This window comes from Apodemus sylvaticus, chromosome 21, assembly GCF_947179515.1.
Source record: "Apodemus sylvaticus chromosome 21, mApoSyl1.1, whole genome shotgun sequence".
Lineage (NCBI taxonomy): Eukaryota > Metazoa > Chordata > Mammalia > Rodentia > Muridae > Apodemus > Apodemus sylvaticus.
Window position 1 is genome coordinate 19276061 of NC_067492.1, and position 17027 is coordinate 19293087.

At 45.4% G+C, this 17027-nt stretch overlaps 1 protein-coding gene across 1 annotated transcript in view; it reads right to left on the reverse strand.

Moving 5' to 3' along the window:
• The window catches only part of Hydin (HYDIN axonemal central pair apparatus protein), a 325093-nt gene that overhangs the window by 254298 nt on the left and 53768 nt on the right, over positions 1 to 17027 (reverse strand). Inside the window, exons 7-8 of the mRNA XM_052166496.1 lie at positions 16492 to 16693; positions 7901 to 8084 (exon numbers count right to left, since the gene is read on the reverse strand). Coding sequence (XP_052022456.1) covers positions 7901 to 8084; positions 16492 to 16693 — 386 coding nt within the window. The remainder of the gene's footprint in view (positions 1 to 7900; positions 8085 to 16491; positions 16694 to 17027) is intronic.

Below are 17027 nucleotides of genomic sequence, written 5' to 3' on the forward strand. Positions count from 1 at the left end.
CAAATGCTAATTGTCTCAAACAACAATTATAAAAAATAATAAACGAAACTCTAAAACAATTGACAAGTGCACTAACTATCCTGATTACTGTTGAGAGAAAAGACCAAACTGGCACAGAGCTGGGACATTTGCTCGGTTCCTTCAGCTGGGACTCTGAAAGTCAAGGAAAGTTGTTATGCTCAAAATAATGATCATAAAGGTTGCTAAGAGGGAGTCCTATGATCTATCCATTTACAAAAGGCACTTTCTGTCTTGATTTTATCTTCAACCCAAATATACAGAACTCCCTGGGGTTCTCAGCTAGTGGAGGTGGCCATGTGGGATGTCTGAGCCTTTCTCTTGTTCCCAGAAAGGAAAGGTAGTGGCCAGTTTAATGAGCAGCCTTGCTGATTCTAAGGCTTCCCTGGGCTTCTTTCCACCCACACTGGTTCTTCAACGCAACAGTCAATGTTCTGGTACAAGGGCCAAAAAATGGGCCTTAGCACAAAGACTGGAAAAGAGAATCCTAATGAACAAGGCTAAAGGATGGCCAACCAAACTGGCAGAGCTTGTCAAGGGCAGTTCCATCTCAGCAGATCCACGTCCTTGGGCTCCTTCCTGGTGTCCATTTGCAAGGAGTCAGCGCCCACGTGTTTGCCTTGTGAGTCACAGCTAATGATTGGAGCAGAGGAAGGACTATGCAGGACAAAAAGCACTGCATCTTTTTGTTAGCCATCTGGACTTGCACCCAACCTGGTTCTGCTGAGCTCACCCTCTATGCCAAATGAGGAAAAGGATCCAGTAAACTAAATTTGAGCTGTGCTCAAATTCAAGTCTGAATTGCTGGGACAGCATGTTTCTCAGAGGCTTAAATAACGTGAGAGTGAGGTTACTATTACTTGCATGGTAATAAGAAAATGACTGAGCCTCTCTTCCTTTTGATAGCTCAGTTAGATGAAGCCTCAGTTTCCCTAAGGTTGCTGGGTTAGGTCTACTCTGATGGAGGAGATGTGGGGTGGGGTAGGAGAGGCAGGAACGTTGGGCCAGCTCAAATACTTTAGACATGCAGCCAGCTATTTGGGAAAATATCTTCAAATATTCAGACCTTTCTTTTGGAGAAAATACTAAATGTTCCATGTCCAGAAAATTGCTGTATCTTCAAAGTGTGACTTGAGCCAGCAGCACTGCAGTTCAGAGACAGGATGCTTGCATCCGCGCTGAGGTCTTGGGAGGGTCACCAGAAGCCCATGGGAAGCAAAACCTTAATTCACTCTTTTCGCCTTGTGATATTCTCTCACCTCTCCATTTTCAGAACTGAGTTTTTTGTCTTTTTGTATTTCTCTCTTTCAGGGAGACCCAGGAGACTCAAGCAGAGGAAACCACAGAATGAGACCATCAAAATTCAGCCCAGGCATTGTCCACCTGGCACAAGTGAATATTATTATATTTATGAAACAGTTCCATTTGCTTTTCTGGAAGGCAAAAATAACACGTATAATAGACTCTGTTTGGTGAGTTCTTTCTGGAGACAGGGAAAGATCTCATGTGGAAGCAGGCAGCTTGACACATTATCTGTAGTCTACTTGACTCCATGCCTTCCCTGGTAAGCAATAAATGAAGAAAGCCAAGCTAATGACATTAAGAAATTATCAAGGTATCATATGCCAAGATATTATCAAAAGAATTGGTATATGGGAAACTTGAAGTCAATAGTTATGTCTCACATACTAAAGAGTCCTCAGTAATCCTAATTGCCTTGAAAATATCGACAGATAATTGACCACATTTTTACAAAGTTTAAAAGTTCTTTTTGTTTTTCTGTCTCCTGGTCATTCTGGGCCCTTGATGCCCTCTTTTGGAACCAAGACACCTAAATCTAACTCCTGAAAGTTCACAAGCTGCAGACCCAATGCCCATAGTTACGGCCTCCTTTCATAAAGAATGGGTGTGAGAAGGAAGTTTGCTAAGACCCGGGGCCCATCTTAGTTACTTTTCTATTGCTGTGGCAGAGCGCCATGACCAAAGCAACTTATGAAAGCATTTGATTTGGCTATTGGCAGAGGGCTGGCGTCCATGATGGCAGGGCAAAGCTATGGCAGATGGAACAGCTGAAAGCTCACATCTTGAACCACCAGCAGGAGGCAGACAGCTAACTGGGAATGACAAGAGTCTTTTGAAGCCTCAAACCCTACCCACAATGGCATACTTCCTCCAATAAGGCCACACCTTCTAATTCTTCCCAAACAGTTTCACCAACTCTGGACCAAGTATTCAAACATGAGCCTCTAGGGGGTTTCTCATAAAACCACCAAAGGGCCAAGTGGAGAGATGTTGGAACAGCAAGAACTTGGCACTATAGAGTCTGAGGCCTTTCATTCCTCCAGGATTGAGCCAAACAGCTCCTCACAGGATAATATCAATAAAACGAGATTTAAATTCAAACCCATCACCACCTTTGGGCAATTTAGGGACACGATTGATTTCCTGATCTTGAATCTCCTTGCTTTAAACGGGAAGAGCCTCTGAAATTGGAACAATGTTCTCATAAAATACGCAATGTGCAGGGCATCCAGCCCATATGCAAGACTAAGCAAAACTTTAGTATTAGCTGATGTGCTTGAAGAATGAAGCCTTATAGATGTCGACCTGGTAAAATAAAGTGATGTTTCTTCTTTCTATTCAGACCCTAAGGTATTGGGGTTATTTTGATTTTATTGCTTGTTTGTTGCTTTTGAGTTTCCTTTATGTTTACCTCAGTTGAATGTGCTCTCCTTCCTCCACAGCCAGAGGCCAAGCAGCTAGTCCACTGGAAGGGAATGTGGTGCCTATACCTCTGATGATGACCGTTATTTTGGTTATTTGGGTAGAATGTGGCTGAGATTGGTTATTAGTTCAGCTGGTAACACTGCTTGCTCTTAATCTTTTCTGCTTCTGCTGCAAGATCAACTCAGAGCAAGAAGCTGCTTAACTGGGATCAAACCACAGGAAAAAACTAATCACCAACCTGTACCTAAACTTTCAGAAAGCAAGTAGCAGCCATTTGATACAGGAGACCTGAAAGTTAAGCCGTGTTCAGAGAGAAGTTCAGCAGGCAGTGGTGCAGGACCAGGTGCCTGGGGTGTAGAGGAAGCTCTCAGTGTCTCAGTGGTTCTTCTCTCCTTCCTCCCGCTCTGAGGTCCCAGCATCTTTGATCAAGACCTCTACAGCACCCTCACAAATCTTTCTTCTCATCCTGAACTTTTTGAATCCCTTCCAGCACCAATTTTGGTTCTACATTTCTGAAGCTTCCTAGACATCTGTAGTAATCTCAAATTTGACATGCTCAGAGTCAAACTCACTAGTATTTTCTGAATTCCATCCATCCATCCATCCATCCATCCATCCATCCATCCATCCATCCATTAGCCAGGTATTCCTGTGAGATCTCTGACCCTTGTGGTATCTCAGTCTCACTGACCAATCAGAAAACACGCTATGCCTTCCTATTGACCATGCATGGTATCTGCCATTGGACAGTTCCAGGTCACTATTGCCCTCATGAAATCACTCTCATCTTGGCTGCAGACCTGTTTACTCTGCCCCTTGTCTTCCAACACCTTCTATCCACTGACCTGGACCACCCACCTCCAATTCAAGCCATACATGGGTATCAGGGCAAACTTTCCAACTCCCTTTGAGTGCACTGCTCTCCTGTAATGTGTCTGGATCCTCATCAGCACTGGCTAAAGCTGGGACCTTCAGAATGTCAGCCCCAGCGGGTGTTCGGTGGGAGGGCTGTAGTCCTGGGTGAGAGCTGTTTGAACTCTGCCACTTGGACACTCCTCTTCTTTTTCCACACAGTTTCCCATTTGTTTGACTCCAAACCTGCTTTTTGCAAAGAACACACATTGCCATCTCTCAGATCTAGCATCTCTAGAACATCACAGTGGGTGACAAGGAGCTGTAGGCTGAACACGACCTTACCTCTACTTAATACCAGCTTCCATGATCTCCCTAGCTGGGGATACTCTCCTCCCTTTCCACTTCAGTAAACCTCAGGCTTTCTCCAGTGTCCAGTTCCAATCCCTTCTCCTGTGACTCCCTTCCAAAGCCATCAGCTGAGATTGTCTTAGCTCATTTACTAGCCTCAGAAAGCCAGGCTCTCTACAGGAAGAGACCCATGTGCCATGACGCTGGAGGACTGACAGGGCTTTCTCAGAAAATCACTTCAAAAGTAATTTAAAGATTATATTACAAGCACTACAAATGACATACATGATATACAGATTGATCGAATCATGGAGCATGAGATTCAAGATCAATAAATAACTTACCTCAAGAATGTAAATTAACTACTGTAGACAGACAATGATATAGGCCATACTTAAAAATATAAAAAGAAGAGAACTGTCATACAGCCACGTGTGCCAGTACCCAAAGGAAATGAAGTTAGCACACACAAGAAGACTGCATATCCATGTCTATTGAACACTAGTCATAATGCCCAAGGTATGGAATCAGCCTAGGAACCCATCTGCAGATGAACACATAGAGAAAATATGGTAGATACACACAGTGGAGTATTATTCACCCACAAAGAACAGTAAAATCATGTCCTTTATATGAAAATGTACAGGACTAGTGGTCACCATGTTAGGTGAAGTGACAAACACAAGTAACCACATGTGTTCTCTCACATGTGCAAGGCAGGGCCATCCCCAAAGGCACTGCTATCGCAGTAGGAACGACTATTAGTGAAGGCAAGAGGGGACTTAGGGAACAGACGTGACCGAAGCATGATGGGTGTGACCATAGTGAGATCCACTAGTATATACAACTCATATGTGCTAATAGCTGTGCGTTAAAAACAATCTACCATATCTGACTCCAAGGGTCAGAGCTACTGCAGGAAGACACTGGTGGGGTTCCACACCTTCGTGCTCATTTGTTAAAGAAATTGTCAAGAGCCTATCAGTGAAAACCACAATGAGAAGAAAATCCAAACACTGTATAGAAAGGGCAAAGGGCATTGTGGATTCCACAAAGACCACTTACACTGTTGATGGATTTTCCAGAGTTTCATAATGGTATTATTTTCTACATAATATAAACAAATTGGCTTATTTACTAGAAGAGTTACCACTTCTGTGCATTATCGCTTAAAGAAAATGGGTTTCTTACCGACAGCAAGGCGATGCCCTGGGATGGGAATGGCACAGTGATTCAAAAGCACATCAAAGGCCACGCCTCAACACGCCCCCCTCCTACTTCCCACTTGCACATAGATAGGACTTTCCCATGGGGCAACCATCTCCTGCCGCCACCCACTCTCACATACTCCCAAGGATCAAGCTGAGCAGCGGCCACACTGGCTCTCCACTGCTAGCTGGGAAGCACAGTGGGCCCCGGGGACAATGGTAAAGTCTGAATTTGCCTCAACTGGCTGCTGGCTCCTCTCACCCGGCTCAGCTGCTCCTTGCTTGCTCCAGCCATCCATTCCTGGCCTTTTCCACATCTCCGGACTTTACCTATTTTTAATTCTGCTTCTCACCCTGACATAACCTCTTGCTGGCCTCACCCTCAAAATGTCTGGGGACCCCTTTGTTGTTCTGTGCCTTGGAGACATTTCCGACGTGACAGAAGGTTCAGCCTCGACCTGTATCTCCAGCCCCCTTTTTTCCAACCTAGCTTTTTACCATCAGTGAAGCGGCTGACTCCTGGCATCCTGGAGGGAACATTCCATGGACTCTCATCATTTTGTTCCTAAAGCCCGAGACTCACCCAAGAGTTCTTCCAAGAAGCTCTCTTTAACTTCTTGCTGTGGGGATGCCTTACCTCTCACCCAAGGTATCATTCATTCCTAATGTCGCCAGTGACTCCCATGGTGGGTCAAACACACACCCAACCAGAGCATGCTCCAAGGAGAAAGCCCTTTCTTGGAGATTCATAGCATATACAGATCCTATTGTTTGTCAAACCTACTTGGCCACTGAAACACAGACAGAAGGACAACGATGGCAATACTTCCTACAAGTCTTCCACCTGGCTTACATAGCAACAGTGAACCCCTTAGATTAAGCTTTAGCCTCTCTCCACTCCTTTTGTAGTTGCTGTCCTGAAACCATTCTATGCCCGTTAAGTGAGATGTATTGAGGAGGAAGCAGGTATCTTAATACACGGCACACAGCAAAATAGAAAAGCTGGTAGCAGGGCTTGGGGGATGGATCACTTGGCAAGTATGTGTGTTCTTCAACCATGAAAATCTGAGTTCAAATTCCTAGCTCCCGTATAAGAGAACTGTGCCTGGCCATGTGTCCCTGTAACCCCAGCATTAGGGAGCAGAGACTGATGGATCCAGGCAGTTCTCTAGCCAGCTGGTCTAGCCGGAACAGTAGGCTTCAGGTTTGGTAAGAAATTCTGCCTAAGGAGGACGATAAAGTGCAACAGAGAAGACATCTGATAGTGTCTGACGTCTGTATGGCCAGGCACCAAGTGCACACTGATTTTATATATATACATGTATATATATAAATATATACATATATACACATACATACAACTCTGGACACCAGCTGATAGGCCTTAAGCATATATATATATATATATATATATATATATATATATGGCATGCAGAGATGCACCAGGTGTGTGTGCCATCATGTATCTATGCATGCCACATGTATACAGGTGCCTATGAAGCCAGATGAGGGAATAGAATCCCCTGGGACTACAGTCACAGGTAGTTGGGAGCAAACTTGCATCCTTTGCAAACTTGCAAGTGCTCTTCCCGGGGACCTGGTGCGCATGGTGCCTGGCACAGACCATGAAGTCAGTAACTATGCTGAGTGGATTGAAGACAAAGTGATTTGAAGTCCTGGGTGGTTTTGCCTACATGGGGACATCTAGAAGTGTCTGAAGACAGTCTTGGTGATCACGGGGGCAAGCATCATCACACAAATGCACTGGATGAAGAATTACACATCTGCAAACTGCAATGTTGCTAAGATTGACAAGTCCTGGCTCCAAAGTCAGGCTGATCAGGGCTAAATCTACAACTCTGGACACCAGCTGCTAGGCCTTAGACAAGCGAGGAGAGTCGAGTGCTCATTTCTTTATTTGCATATTGGGGGTTTCACTCTATCTTTCAGGGTTGTTTTAATATGACATACACAGACCACACATCCTGAGCAGCCCCGAGGAAGCAGGGACAGTGGCACAGAAACTGTGACCTACTGCCATTCTTGCCATCGACCTTCATGCAGTGTCTCTCGCCAATTATGCCCCCGGACCTCAGGACTTGCTATGCCAGTCAGTCCCAGAGTGGAGAATCTAGCTGAAACAGCCCTGTCCCCCAGCCCTGCACCCCCAGCCCTGCACCCCAGCCCTATATCCCAGCCCTGCACCCCCAGCCCCATACCCCCTAGTCCTGAACCCCCAGCCATGCATGCCCTAGCCCTGCACCCCCCATCCCCGTGCACCCCCAGGCCTGCGTGCACTAGTCCTGTACCTCCCAGCCCCGTGCACCCCCCAGTCCTGTACCCCCAGTCCTTTATCCCCAGCTCTGTGCACCCCCAGCCCCACACCCCCAGCCCCGCACCCCAGACCCACACCCCCTAGCCCTGTACCCCCAGCCCTACACCCCTTAGCCCTACACCCCCCCAGGCCTGCATGCCCTAGCCCTGCACCCCCAGCCCTGTGTACCCCAGCCCCGCAACCCCTAGCCCCATACCCCCTAGCCCTGCACCCCCCAGCCCTGCACACTCCAGACCCGCACACTCCCAGCCCCATGCACCCCCAGCCCCTTGCACCCCCAGCCTTGTCCACCCCCGCCCCGTACTCCCCCCAGCCCTGCACTCCAGCCCAGCATACCCCTAGCCCTGCAGCCCCCCAGCCCTGCACCCTCACTTGTGTTCGCTACATAGCTAGTTATTCAGGTGCTCACCGGGGGCTCAATTGTGAAAATGTGATTCAGAAAGAGCATGCTGTTTCCTTGAATCAGCTTCCTTTGGTTCTCGAAGGTTCGGGAGATAATGGAAAGGCGTTCTCGGAGCGAGGGGTCCAAGAAGCAGTCTTCAATGATCACGTTGGTTTCCTGCTTTTCCTCCTTAAGCAGATCATCACAGACCCTGAAGAAAATGAGGAAATGTGAGGGTCCCTGTGGGACTCTGAGTCCTCAGTACCTGGGCTGGTGACTTTGTTTTGCCTTCTCAGAACTTTCAGAGTTTGGCCATCTTTTGTCACTTCCTTCCAGAAGTCCCCTAGGGTTTCTTTTCAGCATGTATCTGGACAGATATTTCCTTTTAAGTGGTTGTGTTTTCCGGGCTTATTTTTAAATTATTTAACATTTGCCCTGCCTCTCTTCAGCAAGGATGATCTTGTTCCTGTTAAGCTTGCTTTGCCTTAATTCTTTCCTAGCCATAGTTATCTAGGGAATAGAATGCGGACCTGGCAAGGGCTGGGTTTAGACCCTGATTTTACGATCTAATTCCTAGCTCCAGGACTCTGGGAGTTGCCCAGTTCCTCTAAGCCTGAGTGCTTGTTCCCATAAAACATAGTTGATGGAAGCAAAGTTCCTAATCTAAGAGACAGGGGCTTACAGACAAGCCCGGTCCTGGTTCAGTTCCTGGCATGGAGAGGGCGCTCCATCCGTACCACTGGTTTGCCAGTGTCAAGCCTTTTCATTGTCTAGGCAAACCTGTAAGACGCTTGAGCCTTGCCTGAGGCTTTCTCCTGTGCTCACTTCCTAGTTCTTGATGTCTCCTGCTGTCAGTGAGAGGACAGCCTCTCCCAACTCTCTCCTCGTTACCCCTCTGCCTTCTAAGTTCACCTGGATTCTGCAGACTGCCCTGCACTCCTACTGGGCCCTTATCCCTGTTCCCAGGGGCACATACTTAAGGAGGGGGGCTGAGTGTGCACCCCAAGATCCTGTCTCTGCTCTGACCTCATACAACCAGAGGCTCCATTTTGTCAAATGATTCTTTTAAATAGCTTGGGTGTTCAGAGACCTTTGGCTGTATCAAATTAATGGATTCAGTGTTCTGGATCCAAGGAAGAAAGCAGCATGCGTTTCCCTTCTACCTCTAGGGAAATAGGAAACGGTATCCAAGGTAACCAGCTGTACTCTCCCTATGCTATTGGCCATATCATCTTGGAAAGAAAGGAACCCAGTTCTTTCTATTTTGTAGGTTGGCAACTCTCTGGAATGCTTACAAACTGCACATCATTTGTGTGGTGGTTTGAGTGAGAATGGCCCCCATAGACGGACATACTTGAATAGTTGGTCCCTGGCTGGTGAGACTGTTTGGCAAGGATTAGGAGGTGTGGCCGTGTTGCAGGAGGTATACCACTGGGGGGCAGGATTAGTGCTACCTCCTGCTGAGCTGTGAGCACTCAGCTCTTCACCCCTCCCCCATGCCTTTGTTCCACCATCATGAACTCTAACCTTCTGCAACTATAAGCCAATTAAAGCTTCCTTTGTAGTGAGTTGCTTTGTTTGTGGTGTTTTATTATAGCAATAGAAAAATAACTCATATAACTTGGAACAGGAAAGTCCACTTGTAGCAATAAATTCTAAAGCAACCACAGACAGAAACAAAGATAGAGCTATAGTGACCTTCTTTAAAGTATGGGGATGTAAAGTGGGTAAATTACATGTCAGGGCCTCAGACACCCTGGAGCTAGAGTTATAGATAGCAGGGAACTACTATGTGGATTCTGAGAACTGGACCATGGTCCTCTGCAAGAGGAGTGAGGCCATTTAGCCATGGTGATATCCCTCCAGTCTTCTTAGCGAAGCTTTATAAAGACAAAGAATCAAGTTACAAAATATTCTGTACTGGGAAACCTGCCTTTTTATTTAAAAAAAAAAAAGGAAGTTAAAGAAGGAGGGAAGTATTTTCATTTTGCAAAAGAATGCATTTATAGATACTAAAATATTCCTTAGGTTTTTCTCTGGGTCATAAGATTGAAAGTGATTTTTATCTTAACCACTGGTGTAATTTTTTTTAAAAAAATCAAAATTTATATATTCATTAAGTGTTTCCTTTACATTAAAAAAAAACAGGTCGAGTTAAAAATTCTGTGTGAATAAGTTCTCAGATTAAAGCATGGAAGACTTTTTCACGGTTGCCCAACAAGCAAACACTAGCATGAGTGAGCCCTGGGCTCCATCACCAGAAGAGGTGTGGGGAAAGGACGGCATGTGGCAGGTCATCTTGCAGCAGCCAGATCAGTGGGTTAGATTCACACAGAATACCAGGAAGGGCCTTAACATGCAGTCTAGTACAAAAGGAGAAAAATGGAGTGCAAAATATCACATGTAGCCACCAAAATGCCTATTTTCTGAAACAACATATACTTCATGAGACTAGAGGTACATAAAAAGACACAAGTGAAGACGTAGAATGGTACCCAGGAGAGTCTTCAGAAATGGGGGATGGGATGTAAGAGACTTCAGACAATGTCTTGTGTCAGTGAGGATGGCGATGATGATCTGAAGGTGATGATGAGCTTAGCTCTCCCACTGGAAAAATGAAACAAAAATTTCCCACATACTTCTTTTCTATGTGACCCTGGACCAGTAACAGCCAGAACAAGGCAGAAAGCAAATCCAGATGTCATTCTCTCTGTCCTTGAGGTGGGGTCAGAGGCACTGCTAAGTCTACAGAGGGGATATGCAACAACCCTGCGTCACATTGACGCCTGCAGGGTGCTACTTGTCTGCTCATGGCTTCACCACTGCGTCTTAGTGATAATCGTAGGATCTTGCCTCAGAGGCAGCTTGGTTTAACAGATGAGGAGATGTCTCATGAGAACACACTTTGAAGAGGTTAACTCTTGTTATTCTGTGAGTATTAAGACTTTCTCCCATTTTACAAGTGAAATTGTGACCTATGGTGGCTGTTAACCCACGGCCCTCAGAAAGTGGCACTAGCCCATGGGATGGGGTCCTGGACTGGAGTAAAAGGGAGAAGTAAGAGGAACCCAAGAAACAGTCAAATAGTCACTATTTGCCTCCTGGCTGTAGATGCAATAGAACCAGCTGCCTCGTTCTTCTGTTTCCATGACTACCCTGTCATGATGGACTGGACCCTTGAGTTGTGAGCCAGAATAGTTGATTTTGTCAGCTATTCTGTTGCAGTGAGGCACGTGACTAATAGAGTTGGCAACTGGATGTTGAAGAGACAGAAAGTTCCATGGCCTCCAAGAACTGGGAGAAGCACTTCCATGCCTGCCTGTAACAGGAACAGAATAAAGGGAGCCGATGGCGCCATCATCACCTTCAAATGGACTGTGTGACCCTAGACAATGGTTGACCCTGTGATGATATCATAAACAGAGGCCTAAAGGCTCCTGTGCTGTTTATTGGAGGCCATTTAAGTCTTTGGAGGTTTTTTTTTTTTTTTTTTTTATGACACCAGAGAAGGAGCTCCCAAACATAACTGAAATCAAACTTATTACAGCAGCCCAGGTGGCAGGCTCAAATATCAATTAAGATTGAATTAACTAGAGAGATGTGCCATTTCCTGCACCTGAATGTCGTGAAATAAACATGCCAGCCATGGTGCGGGCTGTCCACTGAGGATGCTCTGGGGTCTTGGACAAATTTAGAATTAGAGCCACCTGCTCCTGAAGCAATTCCTGTGACCCTGCCAGGGACACTGGGAGCAAAAGTCCTTAAACACCCACCCCGAGCCTCTGAAGGTGAGGGAAAAGAGTTTGACGGAATCTGATGGAGTGCATTTGGCTGGAACCAGCTGAGGAAGGAAGGAAGGAAGGAAGGAAGGAAGGAAGGAAGGAAGGAAGGAAGGAAGGAAAGAAGGAAAGAAGGAAAGAAGGAAAGAAGGAAAGAAAGGAAGAAAGAAGGATGCCACCTCTTTTGACAATAATAGTGTTTTTTTCTAGCTCCAGAAAAAAACATCAAGAAATAGAACAAAAAGGTGATTTTTAAAAGGGTTCTTAATGTCAAATTATGAAGTTTTTTTGGGGGGTGGCGTGGGGTGGAGGGTGCTTTTTTTTCTGGAAGAACAATTGTAACGGAACTTCTTCCAGGAGGAGGGTATATCTTTCTGTTCAGCACCTGGGGCCTGGGAATAGCCCTGTGTTTCTACGCCCAGACATTTGTCTCAAGGTTCCAACACAGTAAGATATGCAGAGAGCAAGGCTGTCCTTCCCAGAATAGAAAAGATAAACCATTTCTTGGAGCTGAGATTCCTCTGCTGGGAAAAGAGACAGCCGTATCTCGCATCTCGGCTCGCCAAAATTTTATGGGCACAATACCTTGATGGATGGAAGGGGAGTCAAGACCATTTGTCACCCGTGCTAGCATTTTCATAGAGACCGTTGAACAAGCTTCTGTGCTCATAGATGGATGCCCCAGGAATGAGGTGGAAGGTATTTTGCAAATAGACAGCCGGGAGGAGGGGTGGGGAGGGGGAAAGAAAACCAAGTCTCGTATAGGACATGACATTCGTGTTATATTGAAGGTCCTTGGGAGGCTGGAAAAAGGGACGTTTTAATCCCTGAAAATGTGTCTCTAATTAAACACAGGTTCTCTTCATGCCAAGCTTGGGAACAAGGTCAACCTTTCTGTAGCAGCGGTTCTTAACCTTCCTAATGCTTCGACCCTTGAATACAGTTCCCAGTGTTACAGTGACCCCCAACCACAAAATTATTTAGTTGCTACTTCATAGCTGTAATTCTGCTACTGTTATGGATCGTAATGGACATATCTGATTGGATGCAGTGTATCTGATGGGGAACCTCCAGGTGGGTCATGGCCCACAGGCTGAGAACTGCTGCTCTACAGTTTGAGCATGCTAGAGATGGTGACAGAGGAATGGGAGATGAGGGAGATGTGACTGTGTTCCTCACTGGGAGTGGGGGCATCCTGTATATAAAGGATGGTGTCTGCGACACTGCCCAGGCCTTGCTAGAGAATACAAGGGAGGCGTTGTATCACTGGTTAATGATCTTGCTGTTTTTTGGGGGTGGGTGGGAAGGGATGGACAGATATCTGCTCTGTGTGCTACTCATGTGTGGCCTTGGATGTAACCCAAGAATGTACACCAAAGGAGACCATGGCCATTGCACAAAGTACCAGCATCCACACTCACTGCTTAGTAAAGCACATGGAGCTCCGAGCTTGCCTTGTTTTAGAGAGAATAGGCATCTGTTGGCAATTTTTGTTGGGACAAGAATCCAAGGGGAGGACAGTCATATGAAAGTTGAGGGGTGCATCAAAGAACAAGAAAGGGAAAAGGAAGAAGGCTATTGGCACAGCAGAGTTTAGCCCACTCCCTGCTTTGGCTCTTGGTATCTGGTGCTTAGAAGACAAGGGGAAGAAGGAAGGGTGGCAGTCAGTAGACTCTTTACTTAGGTAAATCAATCTACTTGAGGGAAACAGATGTCACCCAAAGAGAAAATGAAGATGATCTTACCCAGAGATCTAAAGCCACTCCTCTAGCTCTGTATTTAAAAGCGAGGCATGGCCTTAAATGAAACCTCAAATAGGGCTGCGATAAGTGAGATATGTAGATACTGCCATGGAGAGCTGACCGATTCCTCTGGCCAGAAGTAGTGCGAATGGATGATACGGATGGATGATACGGATGGATGATATGGATGGATGATATGGATGGATGATACGGATGGATGATATGGATGGATGATACGGATGGATGATATGGATGGATGACGTGGATGGATGATACAGATGGATGACATGGATGGATGATATGGATGGATGATATGGATGGATGATACGGATGGATGATATGGATGGATGATACGGATGGATGATACGGATGGATGACATGGATGGATGATACGGATGTATGATATGGATGGATGAAGTGTGGTGTGGTATGAGCACAGTACAGCCTCATTCAGACATAAAGAAGAAAGCAAGTACGACAACTTCAGGAGCACAGATGGGACTGGTAAGATGTCACCCCACAAACACAAGAATTTGCATCTTCTCTCATATGTGGACACTAGACAAGGGGAAAACCAAAGGACATGAAAGTAAAATGACGACTACTGGGATATTGAGTCGGGGGATGGGAAAATAAGATCTACAGAGAGTGAGTACATTCAAAGTTCACTGTATACATGTGTGAGATATAAATGTTATAAGAAAACTTGTTTTATACACTAGACATACAGAGAAGAGTGGGATTGGGGTCGGGAGATGGCTCAGTTGATAAAGTGCTTGCAGTGTACACATGAGGTCCAGAGCCCATTTCCACAGAACCTATGGTAAAAACTAGGAGCAGGATGCATGCTAATAATTCCAGTCCTGGGGATATAGAAATAGGAGAATCCCTGGGGATTGTCGGTCAGCTCAGCCAAACTAGAGCTCCAGGTTCAATGAAAGATCCTGCCGTAAAAAGTTAAGTTATGGAGTGATTGGGAAAGATGACCACCATGAACCTCTGGCTTCTGCGTATGCATGGACACACATACACATAGACATACACATGCGCACAACACATATATACACATGCACACACAGACACAAATGCATTCAAGCACACACACACATATATATAGAAACATGTACATGAACACACATACACACACATACAACTATGGGTGTAGCTCACTTGGTAGAATGCTTGCCTAGCATGTACAAAGCCCTAAGTTGAATCCCCAGAACTTGATAAATCAGGCAACCCTTCTATGAAGAGGTTAGAGGCAGGAGGATTAGGAATTCGAGGTCATCCATAACTACATAGTAAGTTTGAGGCTGGCCTGGGATATATGAGGTCCTGCTTCAAACCAAAACAAAACACCCAACCAGTCAAACAAACAAGCAAAAATAATACTAAAACAGGCTAAATAAAATAAAAAAAATATTTAAAAGCTAAGTATATAGGTGTCAGGGGAAGCAACACAGACAGAACGTGGGTCTTAAGTCCTATTCTGGATAGTCTGACATCTTTGATACATAGTTTCTTTTTTTCCTTCGTTCCTTCCTTCCTCATCCTCTTACTCCTCCTTCTCCTTCTTTTTTAACCTTAACTGCTAAAATTAACTTCTAGAAACCTTTTGGATGTTGGCCAGGTACTAGCACCACGCCATACCTACAGCCAGCCACTCAGAGACACGGCTGTGGAAGTACCACCACGACTCCCTTTCACCGCCTTCCTCTCTCCTCGCTCTGACTCTAGCTTCAAAGGTGCTTGGGCCTTTCCAGTTGCTGCTAGGCTTTCACCGCCAAGCTGCAGAATCTGGGCAGGTAGAGCAAGGGAGACACTGTTCCCTCTGCACTTTTAAATGTTGCATTTCCTTTTAAAACTTCTGCCCTTTTTATTAACTCATTGTGAGGTTTCATACAGTTATAAAATATTAATAATTAAGGATGAAAAGTACCTCATTAACATTTCTAAGCCACGAGGTCCAGTGGGGTTTGTAGGCAGGATGAGCTCTGCACAGAGGTAACCCTGGGGTTGAAGCTCATCGCCTGGACAGCAGAGCTTCTGCCCACTGTGCGCCATCACTGTCCTGGATCCTTCTGATTCAATTAGGGCCAGTGCTCTGGGGGACTTCCAGGGACCTGAGACTTTTAGTTTTATTCCACACTAACTTGGTTTCAGACAAAGCCTTGAGGCTTCCCAGGGCTAATCTTTTGTGCAAATGGAAATGAAAGCAAAGGATGTATTCATTCAGAGAGGTCTGAGGGACAGAAAATGAAAGCGCAGCTTTGACAGGCAAGGATGGGGCCAATGGGAAGAAACATCTGGAATATAACCATTAGGCCGGAAGCTAAAAGCCAGCTGCCTTTACATCATTCTAAGCTCTGCTGCTATCTGAAGTATTATTAAAAATAAAAGCAGACTATTAAATATCCCACTAAGAAATCATTATTAAATTACATTGTCCAGAGAAACTAGGCAGTGTTGTGGAAACCAAGAATGTAAAACTCATTACATCTAAACCCATCTTTGAGAAGAGAGGGGTGACATCAATGCCAGTCCAAAACAGACTGTTTGCAGACTCATTGTAAGAGCTGATAAACTTAGTTAGGGCTGTGAAAAGGAACACACGCATGCACACATGTATATTAGTGCTTTAAAAACAGCAAAGAATGTCATATTTTAAAACCCATTAAATCTTTAGTTATTGCTACACTATAACAAGGTTAAGTTTAACTGAACATCTATAGTGTTTGATGTTTCAAAGCTCCCAAGGGGCACCCTGTACTGCAGCCAGTGTCTCAGGTATAGACACTGTGATGGTTAAGAATGGGATCCCTTTCCCCTACCTGGACTGCTTGGCCTCAGTGGGAGAGGGTGTACCTAGTCCTGCTGGGACTGGGTGTCCCAGTGTGGGGTGCTCGCCAAGGGGGACTTCCCCTTCTCTGAGGAGAAGGAGCAGTATGGGAGGAGGGATCTGTAAGAGCAGGACTGGAAAGGAGGCAACAATTGGGATGTAATGTAAATTAAAATAAATTATGAAAAAGAGAATGCTCTGTAAAAGCACTGCATCCTGCCCCTCCCCACCCCATTAACCGGATTTACCCCACCATACCTATATTTTTCTCTGTCTTCCTCTTCTTGGGTAGCAAACACCTTCCATTGGAAATGGGCAATTATATTAGTGCGATTGTGAATGGTTATAGACCGCTGGTTGGCCAGAGATATGTAGGTTTTCTCCATGATCAAAGAATTCTTGTCCAGTCTTATATTCACATCTATGGCAACTCCATAGAGACATACAAATACCATTTCACCTAGGAATTAATAAGGTAGAAAGACACTTTAAGATTTATCCTAGGATGGGGAGAAGGCTCATTTACTAAAGTACTTCCCATGCAAGCCTGAACATCTTAGTTTACTTTCTCAGAACCCCACAAAAAGCCAAGCATGTGACACCCAGAGTTTCAGTGCTGGATTCCTGAGGGCTCACTGGCCAGTCAGTCTAGACAAAGGTGACCTTGTCTCAAACAACAAGGTAGACTGAGGAATACACTGGACACTGATCTCTGACCTGCAGAGACATGCACACACACCTGGGCACATACATGTACACACATGTGCACACACATGTACACACACATGTGCACA